Source organism: Pipistrellus hanaki (assembly GCF_964339955.1).
Source record: "Pipistrellus hanaki genome assembly, chromosome: 1".
Taxonomy (NCBI): domain Eukaryota; kingdom Metazoa; phylum Chordata; class Mammalia; order Chiroptera; family Vespertilionidae; genus Pipistrellus; species Pipistrellus hanaki.
In genome coordinates, this window is record NC_140503.1 from 165,057,176 (window position 1) to 165,074,822 (window position 17,647).

General features: G+C 37.6%; 1 protein-coding gene across 1 annotated transcript in view; it reads right to left on the minus strand.

The window, feature by feature from the left end:
• Positions 1 to 2,627: 2,627 nt before the first annotated feature.
• Positions 2,628 to 17,647, minus strand: part of MRPL1 (mitochondrial ribosomal protein L1) — a 48,068-nt gene continuing 33,048 nt past the window's right edge. The window contains exons 7-9 of the mRNA XM_084884492.1: positions 14,098 to 14,204; positions 4,686 to 4,767; positions 2,628 to 2,819 (exon numbers count right to left, since the gene is read on the minus strand). Coding sequence (XP_084740618.1) covers positions 2,701 to 2,819; positions 4,686 to 4,767; positions 14,098 to 14,204 — 308 coding nt within the window. The 3' untranslated portion in view covers positions 2,628 to 2,700. The remainder of the gene's footprint in view (positions 2,820 to 4,685; positions 4,768 to 14,097; positions 14,205 to 17,647) is intronic.

Genomic DNA, 17,647 nt, shown 5'->3' on the forward strand with positions numbered 1-17,647 from the left:
TTATCCATCCTGCATTATTCTTCTTATTCATCCCACCCCTTTTATTTCTACTTTCTTCCCATCAGCCATCATTACCCCATAATCTCAGATACTAAGAAACTGAGGTGTAATTATTCAATATTTTTAAATTTTAAGTGCTGTTAAATTTACCTAAAATATACAAACAGAAAGTAAAATAGCCTAATGATTAAAAGAACATGCTGCAAAATTAGACAGACCTAGTTTAGAATCTTAGCTTGCCATGTATGGGACCTCCTACAAGTTTAAACTTCCTTATCTATAAAATGGGAGCAATACTCTCCTCTTCCCTGGATTGCTGTAAGGATGAAATGAGACACGCAGATAAAGCATAAGATGGAAGGCGACTGCCATTACCCTTTTATAGTTAATGTAGTTAGCTGCTTTTTGTGAACAGCCTTTACATTTTAATTTCTGTAGGAAAAAAAGCTTACCGAGGTTCAGTGCTTGCACAGTTATTTGGACTTCTCAAAATACTAAAATTTCAAAAACAACTTGGGAGACTTACATGGAGCTGTCAAAATATTCTTCACAAACTGGCTGTTACTAAAACCCACCATCAAATTTATCAGTACTGTTATTTCATGAAGAGCATTTGAACATCCTAAAAAATGTGAAAGACAGCCTCAGAATGAGAAATCATTACCAAGAAAGGACAGTTGGCAACAGTATGACAAAATTATCTACCTTTACCCCCAGCCCCTGGGTTGTCCTCTATCAGTAAACACTTGAGGACCAATACCAGTTTGCAAACTGGCACTTGATGAAAGACATATAACTTCTTAACCTGATTCTTCACCCACACAGGAGGTTGTTCTAGCTCCCTCCTGGGATGTTCATTCAACAAACACTAAGCAAAGTGATTACTTCCTATGAAGCAGAGGAATTCAGAATCGAATGAGGTTAAGTATATGAAAACACTATACACAGTGCTTGTATATCGCAAAGCACCATAAAAACAAAAAGTATTATTATAAAAATAAAAGTATTATATATTGATTCCTAAGAGGAAATAAAAAGATTTTATACCTACATTTAAATGGTTTAGTCATTTTCTATATTCATGTTACATCAAATAACATTCAGAATTTTTTAGTATGAACATTTTCCATATTTTTTCTTTAGAAAATAGTCATATTTGTGATGTACTTCACTACTCTGCCATTCTCTCTTATGGGAATTGAGGATGTTTCTTTTCCCTCAGATGTTATAGTTCTCAAGGCAAAGTTATTAAGCTAAAAATTGCTGCTATAATAACATAATAATTCAGCATGTAAAAGCTGAATTCTAAGGAAGATTTTAAAAGATCTAAAGGCAGGCTCAGACACAGAGAAAATTTAATTTTCTTATTTTTGAAAGTGTTGTAAGATTTTCCAGTGTTAAAATCCACTTCTAAGTAAGATGATCAAAAAATAACAAGACAGCCTAGTCCAGCCAGTGTCGTTCAGTGGTTGAGCATCCACCTACGAAGTACAAAGCAGGAAGTCATGATTCCCAGTCAGGGCACACGTCCAGGTTTCCTGTTCTATCCCCAGTAGGGGGTGTGCAGGAGGTGGCATATCAGATTCTCTCTCATCACTGATGTTTCTATCTATCCCTCTCCCTTCCTCTCTGAAATTAATACGAGTAAATAAAAGTTTAAAAAAGAGCGCTAGTCTTGCTCAGTGGATAGAGCATTAGCCCACAGACTGAAGGATCATGGGTTCAATTCCGGTCAAGGGCTTGTACCTGGGTTGCAGGGTTGATCCCCAGCCCTGGTCAGGGTCTGTGCTGAAGGCAACCAACTGATGGTTCTCTCTCACATCTATGTTTTTCTCTCTGTCTCTTCCCCTCCTTTCCATTCTCTCTAAAAATCAATGGGTGAGGATTAACAAAATAAATAAATACATACATCCTATATCATAAAAGGATCGAACAGTGGAACAACCAAACAACTGGTCACTATGACGTGTGTTGACCACCAGGGGCATGTGCATAACATGGCGGGTGTCGACCGCAGCGGGATGGTGAAGCAGGTGAGCAGGGGCGCCAGACCAAGTTGGGGTGCCGGTTGCTGTTAGCGGAGTGAGCCTCTGATGGTTACTGAAAATTCTTTGCTCCCGTGCACCACAATCCCATGCGGCTCTCACACCTTCTGCTGGCACTGGTCACACCTGCACCTGTTACCGGCGCCAGAGCCACCACTCGCATCCACTGCCAGTGCCCAGCGACAGTCCCAATCACTCAGTAACATCAGCGGGTGTGAGCTGCGGCTGCCAGCCCTGATCACCCAAGGGCTTCTCCACCTTCCTCTACTGCTGAGGGGCGATGGGGGCAGCAGCCGTCACTCGCACCCACTGCTGGCGCTGGCTCCCATCACTCCACACTGTCAGTGAGTGCAAGCAGGGCTGCTGCTATCAGCATGAGGGAGAGGAGGCGGGAGCAGGGCTGCTGGCAAACAGGGGACTGGGAGCCACAGCAGAAGGAGCCAGGCGGGAGTATGGAGGATGGGCTGAGACCCACCCCCACCCCTGTGCCTACCACAGCCTTGCAGCCCACAGTTCCTTCCAATGTGCACAAATTCGTGCAATGGGCCCCTAGTACATAAATAAATAACAAGAAACAAAACATAAAAATTATACAGTTTTATGATTTTTCTGTTGCTTCTTCATCCACTATGAATAATTTCACAATACAACACTTTCAGGCAGCGACTGTGCTACTTTCTTTGGTTTCCACTTCTTTAGGCAAAAATGGCTCCATCTTTAGTAACAAACCTTCGCTTGTCGAACTACGAAGGAAAGCTCGTACCACAAAGGGTCCTGGAAACAAAGAGAATAATCAACTTTCATTTTATTCGAGATACCTAATAAGCAAATATAAACATAAAACAATATACCTTATAGAACTCATGAGATAGCTTGTAAGTACTGACATTACTGAATTAATATTTTGAAGTACTATAAGAAAAAATCATTTTACTTCTAGAATAGAAGACAAACTAGCTACACTCTAGAATATCAGAGATTTATCCTTTAAACTATACATAATCACGAATAATTCATTTCTGTCTTCCAGAATATGGTCACTTAACAATTTATTTTATAGCAAAGTCAACAATGAAAGAGCAGGTGGGTAATATTTACATTTGATGAAAATAGTCTAAATAGCCGGGACCAGTTTGGCTCAATGGATAGAGCGTCGGCTTGGGGACTGGGGGTCCCAGGTTCGATTCCAGTCAAGGGCATGTACCTTGTTGTGGGCATATCCCCAGTAGGGGGTGTGCAGGAGGCAGCTGATCGATGACTCTCTCTCATCGATGTTTCTAACTCTCTATCTCTCTCCCTTCCTCTCTGTATAAAATCAATAAAATATATTTAAAAAAAAAAAAAAAAGAAAAAAGAAAATAGTCTAAATATTTATTTAAAGTAGGCAACACAGATTTAATAAAATTACTAAAAATTAAAAGAATTAGGTTTTTCCCTATGACTAATGTTAAGGGACTTTGTTCAAAGTGGCAAAAACCAGATAACTACACTGTTTTTAGAGATTTACTATCATTCTACTCCGCTAGAGTCTCAGAGGAGCCTATACTCAAACCAAAGTTATCCATGGAATATAAGAATCCATACATATGCCATTACTAGGCACTATGGTCAAATCTAAGACTTAGCAAATAAGGTAGTTATCACCAGTGTGTTTTAACTCTCAAAGAAAGTGAAAAATTGTGAAATATTGTGATTAGTTAGTCACTTGGTTATGAAACTCAAAGTGACAGATTCCTCTAAGGAAAGAGATATAAGTGGATAGTCCATTGAAGATAAGGACACTTGCTTGGCTGCACACAGCTGCGAGTGAAACTTGCCTCGGGAAGGAATGAGTAGCACGTACGCAATGACAGGGGCACTGGACGTGCGCCTAGTCTACTACACAGCCCCGATCACGTTTCACTGTTCTCATGACATGATTAAAACCTCGTCTCTTTTCTGAAATAAATAAGATTTAGAAAGCTAGTGCCAGTGGCAAAGTGAGTGGTGAGGCTTCATACTATTTCTATGTTTTATTTATTTTCTATTTAATGCCATTGTAAGTTTAAGGCCATCAGTTACCGTTTTCCTTCAAATTTTATTTATTACATGTAATGGAAGAATCAGGTGGGAATTTACAAAGGTTTCAGGGATATAGAGTACTCCCACAAATGTTAAAGAGGTCTTCTCTCTAAACAACTACAGTTGTTAATAAGGCAATTAAGAATCCCTTGGAAGAGCCAAAACCGGTTTGGCTCAGTGGTAGAGCGTCGGTCTGCGGACTGAAAGGTCCGGGCTTCGATTCCGGTCAAGGGCATGTACCTGGGTGCGGGCACATCCCCAGTAGGGACTGCAGAAGGCAGCTGATCAATGATTCTCTCTCATCGATGTTTCTAACTCTCTATTCCTCTCTCTTCCTCTCTGTAAAAAAATCAATAAAATATATTTTAAAAAAAAGAAAGAAAGAAAGAAAGAAAGAAAGAAAGAAAGAAAGAAAGAAAGAAAGGAAGAAAGAGAATCCCTTGAAGAATTAAATGCTATTTATTTAATCCCTGGAAATACTGTTGCTATTGTAGTTGCATATGACTTAATTGTCTTAATATTTTACATTTTTAAAGTATCACAGGGCTACAGGGAAGTCTAACCCTGCTACCCACTCACCCAAGTTCAACGGTCTGTGCCTACAAACGTCATTGACAACAGCTTGCAGATTGGCAGTTATCTGGTCACTTGACATATCCAGCTTTAAAAAAAATTATAGCATTAATGACGTGAAAGTGAAAAAAATAATACAATTTTGGTAACTATACCAGTGTTTATTCTAGACAGTATTTTTCAAATATTCAACTAATGTAAATTACCTATTAAGAGTCCCTACTGTAAAAGAAAAGCCTCTAACTCTTCTTTTAGAATGCTACATCTATAGTATGTCTTTACATGCCAATACTTAATTACCTTACAGAACATATTACAGCTAAATGTTTTGAAGTTATTACACTTGAGATTCCTTGATTTCCAAGTAATTTCCCCAAAACTTATCCTCGGGCACACCTCTTACCCCTAACTCTCAAGAAATAAGTAATATTTTCTTTTGAGGTTACTAACTTACTTTTGAATAAAACAAAGACAATGTTTAGAAATTAATGCTTTCACAAGATCAAAATAAAATGACTTGACTACATACATTCAGACAAGCACAAATCTCACACAGACACATTTTCAGGATGCTATGCTAACACTCTATGCCATAATAATTATCCTGCTATTTAGCAAAAAAAAAAAAAAAAAAAAAAAAAAAAATACAGCAAGCAAATAAATACAGGAAACAAGATCTATTCATAAACTCCTAAACCTTGGGAAAAATCACACCTTCAGAAAGTCCTTATGTTTATTATTCATATTCAATGCATGGTATTCTTAAATATCCCACTTAAAACCAGTTATATTACATTTCAATATTTAGAGGATTTTGTACTTTATAAAATAAATCCATTTTTTAAAATTTCATTTAAAACTTATAATAGTGTAACCAGAAAAAACCACATAGTAAGAGTTCAAGTTCAAACAAGATTTCTATTTTCCAATGACCCTGAGAAATGAGTCCCATAACCATAAAGATAATACCTCAAGGGAAAAAATATATCCTCATCCTCTCAGACAACATTTACCCGACACTCTCTTAGGCAAGATGCAGTACCAAACCCTAAATAAGAGGGTATGGTCATTACTTGAGGAATTTTCACTTTTAGGTCAATCTGGGAAGAAAAGTATCAAGCAATGCTTAGTTCACCTTACCAAGCCCACAGACCTGATAGTCTTTAATTTGCATTGTAGCAAGTAGTACATTGGCAGGCAAGGCACCTGATATTTGTTATGTTAGAAAACAAAACAAAACAAAATGCCAAAGGTATCAATATGTGTCACTAACTCCTTTCATTTCCCCCTTAATTCTCCACCTTACCTCAAATCGGCCTTCCTTCTATATCAACTGAAGCAATCACCACAGATCTAATAAGTTCTTTTACCCTTTGCTCAAGATCTACCCTAAATTTAGGACAGCAATTGACACAAGAAAAGCAAGATGTGCAGCACAATTTTTTAAATAGTTTGTTATGCTATATAGACAATATATCAGATCTTTGTAACTACTTTATAATTTCTGTTGACCTATATTGCCAATCCTATAGTAAACTAATAATGACATGGCTTTAGAAATGAAAAACAAATACTTCCCTTAGAATTTTCATCAGTAGGATGATTTCAATGATTTCATTAAGTTTTAAAATAGTTAATACTTTTATGCAAATTACATTACCTCTATCTTTACTGCATACTATGTCTCTAGTGAACTAAAACTATATTTGTAGCCATAATACTTCATTATATGTTTTTCTTTTAGGTACTTTGCAATCTTATTAAAAAGTTATATGTTTTATGGGCATAACTGTGGTTATTTAATTGGCTATTGATGACATGATAACTCTGTACAATTATAAAATGAATGCATGCATGAGAAATTTATTTGGGCTGATAACAATCTAGAGATAACTCATGAAAGCAACATCAGTTACTATGCACTTCCAATGGTGCTCTCCCATGCAATTACATTTTGTGGTCTTACGAAGGAAGTCAAGGATGACCATTATGAGGAAACAATACCTGTTCTATTCTCAGCAGCAGAGCATGAGGCTTAGTACAGCAGCTTAAAACAACAAAACAGGACTGGGTTGACCTTGAAGGGTAACTGAACTATGTTAAGCACCATATCTGGCAATATGCATAATGTGTGTACTTGAATATATAATAGTTACAATACTAACTATCTTTAGCTAAAATAATTATCCACTGCAGGACAAAAGTCATTCCTCATCTGCAGCATAGATGTTTTCAAGAAAAGGCTGCTTCACTGAATCCTACTTTCTGCTTAACATTTCTTATTATGTCAGAAATAATTCCCTAAGCAGACTAGATGGAAGACTGACCACAGAAACCAGGAGGTTCGTGCAGTGAATATACGTGAACTCTACCTCTTTGCTTTAACTCTCAGATTTTCCTTTCTGTGAAACTCCTAAACTTTGTCTTCAATCACTTTCTACCGTTATGAGAAAATTATACAACATCTTCTGTCCCTTTGAGACACAAATGTATGCAGGACAAATTGTAGTCGTGAGCATGTCTAAAGCAGTGGTTCTTAAATGTTCTTCAGGTTATCAAACCTCATTCCAGAAAAATGCACACAGGCACACACAAAAAATTCAGGGTATATCTTCATGATTAAAAGAAGGGGGAAGAGAAAAGTAGGCGTCTTGAGAAAAGTCTGTCAGTGAAGCAAGATCTTGGGGCCACACTTTGAGAATCATGAAAACAGAATGAAGTCTGTTCAAATATTCTGAATGACTAAGGACTACAGTGTGAAAAAAATGATTCAATTTAATTTTCTTTTATTTTACAGAGGCTAGAAAAAAAGGGCACATATGAATACATGATTGTTAGACAGTCACATGACCCTCCCGAAGTGGCTAACTCTGTCACTGTACGTGGCTGATCATTTCTAAATGGAACTGCAGAGAGGGCTGCTCTTTTACGTTTTAGAACATCTGACCTCCAAAATCCCTTCCAAGTGCAATGTTCTAAGATGAAATGAATGTGGCCTGGCATATGGTTGCTGCAGATGGGCCAATACTCTTAATCCCCATGACTCCTAACAATCTAAACCAAGAAAAGGAAGATAATCTGTGTTTCCTATATAACACTAAGGAAAATAATAACTGATTTATTAACTAGCTGTTTATTAGGTCTTACTCTTATTCAAGCTCCGTTCTAAGCATTACAAAGATATTATCATTCATGTCTCCTAAGACATAAATAACTTCATGAGGTCCCTTTCCCAAGTTCCTATCTCTCCCTGATCTCCCTAGGACTGTCTGGTTCCCTGGGGCTCTCCCTTTTGGCAGTCTGCCCAGAAAGCTGGAGCTTTATTTTAACCTCCCCCTCCCCCATTTTGCCACTATCTGCAACTGTTCCTGCAGTGGGGCCAACTGGTAGGCAGACAGAGAAAAGAAAAGAAAAGGAAAAAAAAAGAAAAAGAAAAAAAGCAAAGGCAGTGCGCCCCATCCTCTTGTGACCACAGATCCTCTAGTCACAAAGGCAGGCTCCCTACCTCAGCATACGGGGGTCCCCCTCTGCACCCACTGCTACTACTAGGACCCATACCTCTCCTCAAGCCTGCCGCGCTCTGCCTGCACTGCTGTCTGCTGCCTCGTTTCAGTCTAAGTTGAGACCAGGCCATGTGACAACACAAGGGAAAAATGGCAAACTCACAGCCAGTTTGGTGGTACTTCAAATTCTGGTCTTCCCTAATTTCCCTGCCACTATTTACTTTTCAGCATTTTGAACAGCTGCTCCATGCATTCTGTGCAGGTTTATAATAGTGGGATTCTGAGAGAGATGGGAGTCATGTCATTCTATCTCCTCACCTGGAAATGGAACTTCCCAAGCTTATGAGTTATGTATTTATATTTTAGGGTTGGCAAACATTTTCTGTAAAGGATCAGATATTTATATTTGATATAAATATTTTAGGCTCTGAGGGCCACATATAATTTCTGCTGCATATTCTTTTTTTTTTCTACAACCCTCTAAAAGGCCATTGTAAGTTCAAATATGACTTTAAAAATGACAATTAAGCCATGATTTGCCAACTATTGTATTAGTATACACTATTTGTCTACGAATGTATAAAAATGCATGCAAAGACAAGTTGTGGTATGAGTTATGTTTTATGTCACTTTAACAAATAATTGACCAAAATCTAAAGGAACAAACAGCTTTCACCATTGCTTATGATAAAGCTGTTTAAAAACAAAATTCTGTAAAAGCTACTATAGTTATCACTGTTTTGTTTTTTTTTTTAATAAAGTTTACAAAAGAAAGCTGTGTGGGCAGGATACTGACAACTACTTATTAACAAACTAGAGGCCCGGTTGGGGGAGCCGGAAATGTCCCTCAACCTAACCTGCACCCTCTCCAATCTGGGACCCCTCAGGGGATGTCTGACTGGCAGTTTAGACACAATCCCCCATAAGAACATCCCTTTCACAATCTGGGACTGCTGACTCTCAACCACTCACCTGCCTGTCTGCCTGGTTGCCCCTTACCACTCTGCCTGCAAGTCTGATCACCCCTAACCACTTCCCTGCCAGCCTGATCAATGCCTAACTGCTCCCCTGTCAGCCCGACTGCCCCTAACTGCCCTCCCCTGCCGACCCGATCGCCCCACTGCCCTCCCCTGCAGGCCTGGTCATCCCCAACTGCCCTCCCCTGCTGGCCTGGTCACCCCCAACTGCCCTCCCCTGCTGGCCTGGTTGCCCCTAACTGCCCTCCCTTACTGGCCTGATCACTCACAACTGCCCTCCTCTGCCAGCCATCTTGTGATGGTCATCTTGTTACCACATGGGAGCGGCTATTTGTGTGAGGGTGTGACAGTCAATTTGCATATTACCTCTTTATTATATAGGATTATATAGGATGGACGAGCAAAGAAAGGAAAGCATGCCAGTTCACTTTCCTTTTACACATTATGCCACTTTATATTTGTCATCTGTGCTATTCTACTGACTGGTGGTCACTACATTGTTGAGCGAATGCAATGAATTAAAGAGGAAAGTTAGCTGTTCTCCCAAATACTATGGTTTTTCTTATGCTATTATTTATCTAAAGAAGGGGAGACACACACTTTCAACTCCCCCAAATCTTGGAAATTATCTGATTTCACAAAGTATAGGTAAGAAAACTGGAAATAATAAACTATTTTTTATTCTAATATTCCTAATGGTAAGAATACTGATAAAAATCATCCAACGAATGCAACCTAAAATACTACAAGGATTACTCATCCCAGTTAAATATACATCTTTCACAACAAAGCAGCAAGCAAAATGCTGGCACATATTGAGTTTTAAATAAATCTTAGTTTCCCCTTGTTCTTAGTCCCATATTATTGGAGGTCTAAGATCTATTGCCAATTTACTTCCTTTGATTTTAATGAGAGCTAACAAGTATAGAATTTGATTTTTACATTCTATAATTTACCTTCTTCTCTTTATAAGCCTCTTATCCATGGCACAGCACACTATCATACACCAAAGTAATGCAACCAAAAAAAAAGTTAATCATCAACTAGAAGGAATGGAGGAAAAGGAAGGGAAATAACAGTGATCCCTGAACCAATGGGCAGCCACCTTTTGCTAATTATTGCTTCTAAATTGATTTAAGCAATATTCCTTGCTTGAAAGTTTTCCAACTTATGGACCTAGATGCTTCAAAATAAGTCTTCAATTTCCATGCACTAAATACTATCCACATTTTGTTTAACTGAACTCCAACACATTCATTTTTCCTGTTCTAACATGTTCGCTGAAACTAGAGACTTTGATTTCAACACAAGATTTATGATGCTTATCCCCTTTCCCTGAACTTGTTTATTTTTGTTAGAATATACTTCAACTTTTATCAGCTTCCAGGTTGATAATATTCTTGCCACAAAATAATTCACTATTACTCAAGCGAAGTATAGTGATACATGCCTATGAATGGACTATGTCTACGTTAAAATCAAGTGAGGGAAAAGTACATCAAAGACACTGCCTTTATATTAAGTATGTAAAAGATCCAAGAATATTTGAAACCCAGACAAGAAACATTAGCTAATTCAGGTCTTGACATAATCTGGTATAAACACATGAGTTGTCCTACCCTGTTTTTTCTTTTTAGAAAATGAGCTTAAAAATATTATTTTTTAATATGCTTACCAAGTTGGGCAACCATCACCAGCAAGCAGTTTTAAAACATCTTCATCAACCCAACATGACTTATGCACATTTAATGTTATGCCTGTTTCTTCCTGCTGCCACCCCTGGTAAAAAAACTAATCTACTTTTTGTCTTAAAAAAACACACACAAACATCTTTTTTGGATATTTCATATAAGTAGTAGCACACAGTAAGTGATTTCCATGTCTGGTGTCTTTCGCTAAGCATAATGTTTTTGAGGTTCATCCACAACATAGTATGTATCCATAGTTTGTTCCTATTTATTGCTAAATGGTATTCCATGGATCTGCTGCACATCTTTGAAGTGTTAATATTTTGCCATAGCCAGTTTGGCTCAGTGGATATAGTCAGCCTGTGAACTGAAGTGTCCCGGGTTTGATTCTGGTCAAGGGCACATGCCTGGGTTGTGGGATCGATACCTAGTAGGGTGCATGCAAGAGGCTGATCAATGATTCTCATCATTGATGTTTCTGTTCCTATTAACTCCAATTCAACCTAGAAAGTCTTTGATAGTTACCATGTCATTTTATCTATCCCTTCCTAGCCTAGAAAGTCTGTATCACTATTAACTTCATTTTACATATACAGGGCATGGGAAGAAACTGCAACTCAGAGAGCAAGGTGGCAGAGTTCTAATCTGGAACTAGGATTTGAAGCAGACAGTATGAATCTAAAACCCATTATTATACTACAATATTTAAATGGTATTCAAAAAGATTCAGTTTAAACACACAGAATAAGTTGTTTTTTATTATAAAAATTACTAGAGGCCCAGTGCACAAAATTCGTGCACAGGTAGGGTCCCTAGGCCTGGCCGGCAATCAGGGTCGATCGTTGGGGAGACCAGAGGGGTGATCAAGGGGCTCCCACTGCCACTCACCTTGGCTGGCCTGGTGCTGCCCACTCACCGGCCTTCCCCTGCTCCCCAACCCCCAACGCCGCCACCTGTCGCCTCCCTCTGCAGGCTGGGTGCAGCTCTTGCATTGAGCGTCTGTCCCCTGGTGGTCAGTGTGCATCATAGCAACCAGTCGTTCTTCTGGTGGTTCTACTGTTCGGTCGATTTCCATAATTAGATTTTATTATATAGGATTATATCTCTAAAAGATCCAGGGAGTCTGATCTGAAGCCCATGTCTTTTTTTTTTTATTTTATTTTTTTTAAATAATATATTTTTATTGATTTCAGAGAGAAAGGATGAGGGAAAGAGAGACAGCAACATCAATGATGAGAATCATTGATCGGCTGCCTCCTGCATGCCTCATACTGGGTATTCAGCTGCAACTGTGCATGTGTCCTGACCAGGAACTGAACTGACTTCCTGGTTCATAGGTCAACACTCAAGCACTGTGCCACACTGGCTGAGCTGAAGCCCATGTCTTAGTCACTATAGTATTTGTTGAAAAGAATAAGTTGCCATGACTTAGTATATTCTATGTCTGAATCTATATAAACTGCTAACTATTGGATATACTGAAAACATTACTTAAAAAGAAAAAATCTAGCTGTAAAGAGTTTTCTAAAGCTATTCTATAATCCCCAAAAGTCCAGCCAAAAGAGTAACAATAGCTGCTACCATTTTAAACTTTTATTTAATCTTTAAAACCACATTGTGAAACAGATATTACCATATAAGTTTTATGAATGAGGAAATGTGAGACACAACAACATTAAGAAACTTGTTTAAAATCTGCCATTCCTTAAGTAGCAGTACTGGTATTTAAACCCATGTCTCTATAGCTCCAGAATATTTTCTTAAAATTTGTATTTTTTGTTTGTTTGTTTGTTTGGTTGGTTTTGGGGGGCGGTTTTACATTACAATGTTGTCATCCCTAAGAAACAAGAAGCACTGCCAAGAGCCTATGGGGAATAAGGAAATTCCTACATCAGGTTCTAGCAGAGGTCAAAGCTAAATGAACTGGAGCTGAGCTTTGATGGTAATGACGACAATGAGCAGTTTCCTAATCCCTGACTGAATTAAACCTGCTTTGCCCCTTTCTAAAGCAAGTTTTTTTTCCTTAAAACTATCTGAGCACTTTTTCCACATCGATGACGATCTACAGTGGGCACAGTTCAATTAGCCTGGACTACTACCTGTTGGCTATAATGCATAATTCCTCTTAGGAGCAGGATGGGAGAAGGAATATAACAGCTATTCACGTAATTCCAGCCATGAGGCTGGATGGTACAGAGGTAAAGAACATCTGGAGGAGACTGCCAAGATTCAAATAGCTATCCTGCCTTGTCCTAGCTATGAGACCTTGGAAAAGGTATTGAACCTCCCTGGGCTTCCATGCCTTCATCTATAAAATTGACCTCTCACAGGTTTAAGGATTAAAAGATACAGTATATAAAAAGTATTTAGAATGATGCCTGACACTTGGTAAGCAATTTAAAATTTGCTATCAATATTACTATTATCCCTATAGTTATTGCACAAAATAAAATTACATTACATAGATATTTTAGAAATTCTTTACTATAAAGAAGATAGCTGGTTTTGGCTCAGGGGACAGAGCGCCAGCCTGCGGACTGAAGGGTCCTGGGTTTGATTCCAGTCAAGGGCACATGCCTAGGTTGCAAGCTCAATCCCCAGTGGGGGGTGTGCAAGAGGCAGCCAATCAACGATTCTCTCTCATCATTGATGTTTCTATCTTTCTCTCCCTTTCCCTCCTTCTAGGAATACAATAAAGATATATTTTTTAAAAAAGATATTAGCAAATAACTGTATATTTAAAAACATAATCCTATAGTATTTGACAGGTCTATAGTAGTTTCCTAAAAGTAGCTTTGGAAATTGATTTCTAGCATCTTCTGTAAATAGACAAAAAAGTTTTAAAACTATTCAGAGATAATCAGAAATAATTCATAAAAATAAAGGAAATTACTCAATTCCATTAAAGTAGTATTAAATACCTATTATGGGCTCAGCATTATGCAAAGTCTTATAGGGCATAGGTAAGATCTAGACCCTACTCTATTAGGGGATAGAAATAACATATAGAATAGATAATGAAATAAAGCAAAGTAACAAGTAAATGTCAGAGAGTAGCACCTAACTCAGAAGGAATTCTACAGTACCATTAAAATTTATGAGTTCAATCAATAAAAAAATTATCTATGTGCCATTTCTAATGCTAGTGTCAAGAACAAGTTCAAAGGACTGATATGTTATAAATTATCAATGAATCACTTAAGCAAAAAAATATAAAAGGGTTATTGAATAATTTCCACCATTAACTTACTGTTGCTATTTTAGTCGAGAGAAAGTTCTCCCTTTCTTCATCTACCTTAATTTCAATTCCAGTTTTATATAATTCAAGCATTTTGGGGATGTCACGGCCAATGGAATCTGGTTAGAAAAATAAAATATCCAAAGTTAATCATTCCATAGCAAAAATGAATGAATAAGAAAAGCATTAATCTCATGTTAAGATATACTAAATAAGTTGTGGCAGAGATATTCCAGAGTGGTCCCAGTTCCTGGAGTTTATGCCCTTGTGTAATCCCCCTTTGAGTGGGGATGGGACCTGCAACTTGCTCTCACCAACAGGATGATTATGTGTACAGATTACATTAAATAGAACTACAATGCCAATCTTAGAGGAGACTCTCCCCCTACTGGCTCTGAAAGAGCAAGCTTCAATGTTATGAGGTGCATATGGCCACTAGGTAAGAAACTAAGACCCTCAGTCCAGCAGCCAGAAAGGAACTGAATTCTGCCCAAAAAGTCACATGAATATAGAAGTGAATCCTTCCTCAGTCACATCTCAGATGAGACCACAGCTCTACTCTACTCCCTGACTGAAGCCTCAGACCCTGAAGCTGAGATAATAAATGTGTGTTGTTATAAGCCACTACATTTGTGGTAATATTGCTACATAGTAATAGATAACTAATAAAAAAGTATGTGTAATTATGGTGCTTATCTACTTTAGAAACACTAATGACAAATTAAAATCTCTAAAACAATCCTATATAATAATAAAAGGCTAATATACAAAGTGTCTCCTCGGGAGTTTGACTGACCGAGAGTTCAACCGCTCACTATGACGTGCACTGACCACCAGGGGGTAGCATGGAAAAAAGGAAGAACCCGGCTGGCAGCCGGCAGCCAGGGAAGGAAGGCTGCAATAGTCCCTGATCACTGGCCAGGCCTAGGAACCCTACTCGTGCATGAATTTCATGCACCAGGACTATAATCCATAATAAAAGGTAACAGTGGCGTTTTTACCTACCTTTGTGTAAAATTCACCTGACCTGCCTTACCATAAAGAAAGGTAGAAACTAGGAAAAGTAGCAAGATTTAGCAGCAGAAATAATATCATAGTGAATGATACAGCTCATTACTGTACAAAGCTGGCATGAAAAACAAGTTAAGAATTAAAACTTAATTTATTGGATTCTAATGTCACTTTGTCATCCCTCAACATAAAAAAAAAAAAAAAAAGATGCAATTGAATATAGAAAGAAGAAAAACAGAATCAAGGTAAAAAAAAAGAAAAGGAAAAAAAAAAGAATTTCCAAAGAATCACATTGGAAACTCCAAACATAAGCTAATTTTCCTAATCATTAGTCATTAAAATTTTAACTTGAATTTAATACATAAAAATACATATTTTTGCCTTGACCAGTTTGGCTCAGTGGATAGAGCATCGGCCTGTAGACTGAAGGGTCCCAGGTTCGATTCCGGTTAAGGGCATGTACGTTGGTTGTGGGCACATCCCCAGTAGGAGGCATGCAGGAGGCAGCTGATCAATGTTTCTCATCAATGTTTCTAACTCTCTATCCCTCTCCTTTCTTCTCTGTAAAAAATCAATAAAATAAATTTAAAAAATAAAATAAAATACAAATTTTTAATATTCTACAATACTATAATTGACTTGAAAATTTTTTGATTTTGTACATAGAAAATGGGAATTATTTGAAGGGTAAGAAGTAAAATAAGGAATGTGCTATTAAAGACACACTACTATCACTGTCTCCAGCAATTCTTCCCATGATGTCAATATTTAAAATTTATAAAGAACTTACACAACTCAACACCAAAAAACACCCCAAACAATCCAATTACTATAAGAAAATGGGCAAAGGACCTAAATAGACATTTTTTCAAAGAGGACATACTGATGGCCAACAGGCAATGTCACTAGTCATCAGAGAAATGCAAATTAAAATCATGAGATATCACCTAGAATAGCTAACATCAATACATCAACAAACAAGTGTTGGCAAGAATGCAGAGAAGAGGGAACCCTTGTACACTGTTGGTGGGAATACAGATGGTGCAGCCACTATGGAAAGCAAAAAATTAAAAATGGAATAGCTTTATGGCCCAGCAATTCTACTTCTGGGAATATATCCAAAGAAAACTGAAACACTGATTCAAAAGAATGTATGCACCTCTATGTTCATTGCAGTGTCATTTATTGTACAATAGCTAAGATTTGGAAGCAGCCCAAGTGGCCATCAGTAGATGAGTGGATAAAAAAGCTGTAATAATGGATAGTGTTGGCCTGAAGACTGAAGGATCCTGGATTCAATTCCAGCCTAGAGCACAAGCCCAGGTTGCGGGCTGGACCTCCAGTAGGGGGCATGCAAGAAGCAGCCAATCAATGATTCTCATCATTGATGTTTCTCTCTCTCCCTCAGTAAAAAGATATTTAAAAAAAAAAAAGAAAGAAAGAAAGAAAGAAAAGAAAGAAAGCTGTGATACATTTACATAATAAAATACTGCTTGGCCATTAAAAAAAGCAACTCTACATTTTGCAACAGCATGAATGGACCTGGAGAGTATTATGCTAACTGAAACAAGCCAGTCAGAGAAAGACAAATACCATATGATTTCACTTATATGTGGAATCTAATGAAGAAAATAGAAACAGATTCACAGATACAGAAAACAAACTATAAACTGTTAGAGGGGAGAGGGGAAGGGCTGGGTGGAAAAAAGAAGGGATTAAATAAAAAAACAAAACAAAACTCATACACACAAATACCAGTATGGTGATTATCGAAGGAAAACGGGGTGGGAGGGAAGGAGAAGGTAAAGGGTGGATAAACGGTGATGAAAGGAGACTTGACTTCGGGTAGTAAACACACACTACAATATACAGATGATGTATTATAAAATTGAATACCTGAAACCTATATAACTTTATTAACCAATGCCACCCCAATAAAAATGTTTTAAAAACCTTATTCTATAGAAAGCACAATATATACTCAGCATATACTACTTCTAAGGAGTTATTCCGTATGGCTCAGGAGCACTTTACTCACAAAGAGCTTTAAATCTAATTAGGAGAAAAGGGTTGTGCAAAAGCAACAACTACTGAAAAATTGGTTTTCTTAGTATCACATTCTGATATAATTGAGTACTAAATAGTATGATAGATATTATAATAATAAACAGTAAGATGCTAAAGCAGTAGTCCCCCATTTCAACCATTTAGTTTTCCATGCTTTCAGCTATCCATGGTTAACTGCAGTTCAAAAATATTAAATGAAAAATTCCAAAAATAAAAAATTCTTGTTTTAAATTGCATGCTGTGCTAAGGAGCATGATGACACCTCACACCATCATCCCACTGGGACATGAGTGATCCTTTTGTCCAGCGCACCCCCGCTGTATATGCTACCAGCCTGTCAGACAGTTAGTGACTGTCTCTATCATCAGAGGGAGACTACATTTACCTAACTTTTAATACAACTTATTGTTAGAACTGTTCTATATATATAAATTCCATTTTATCATAGATACATATAGAAAAAGGAATACAATATGACAAATGT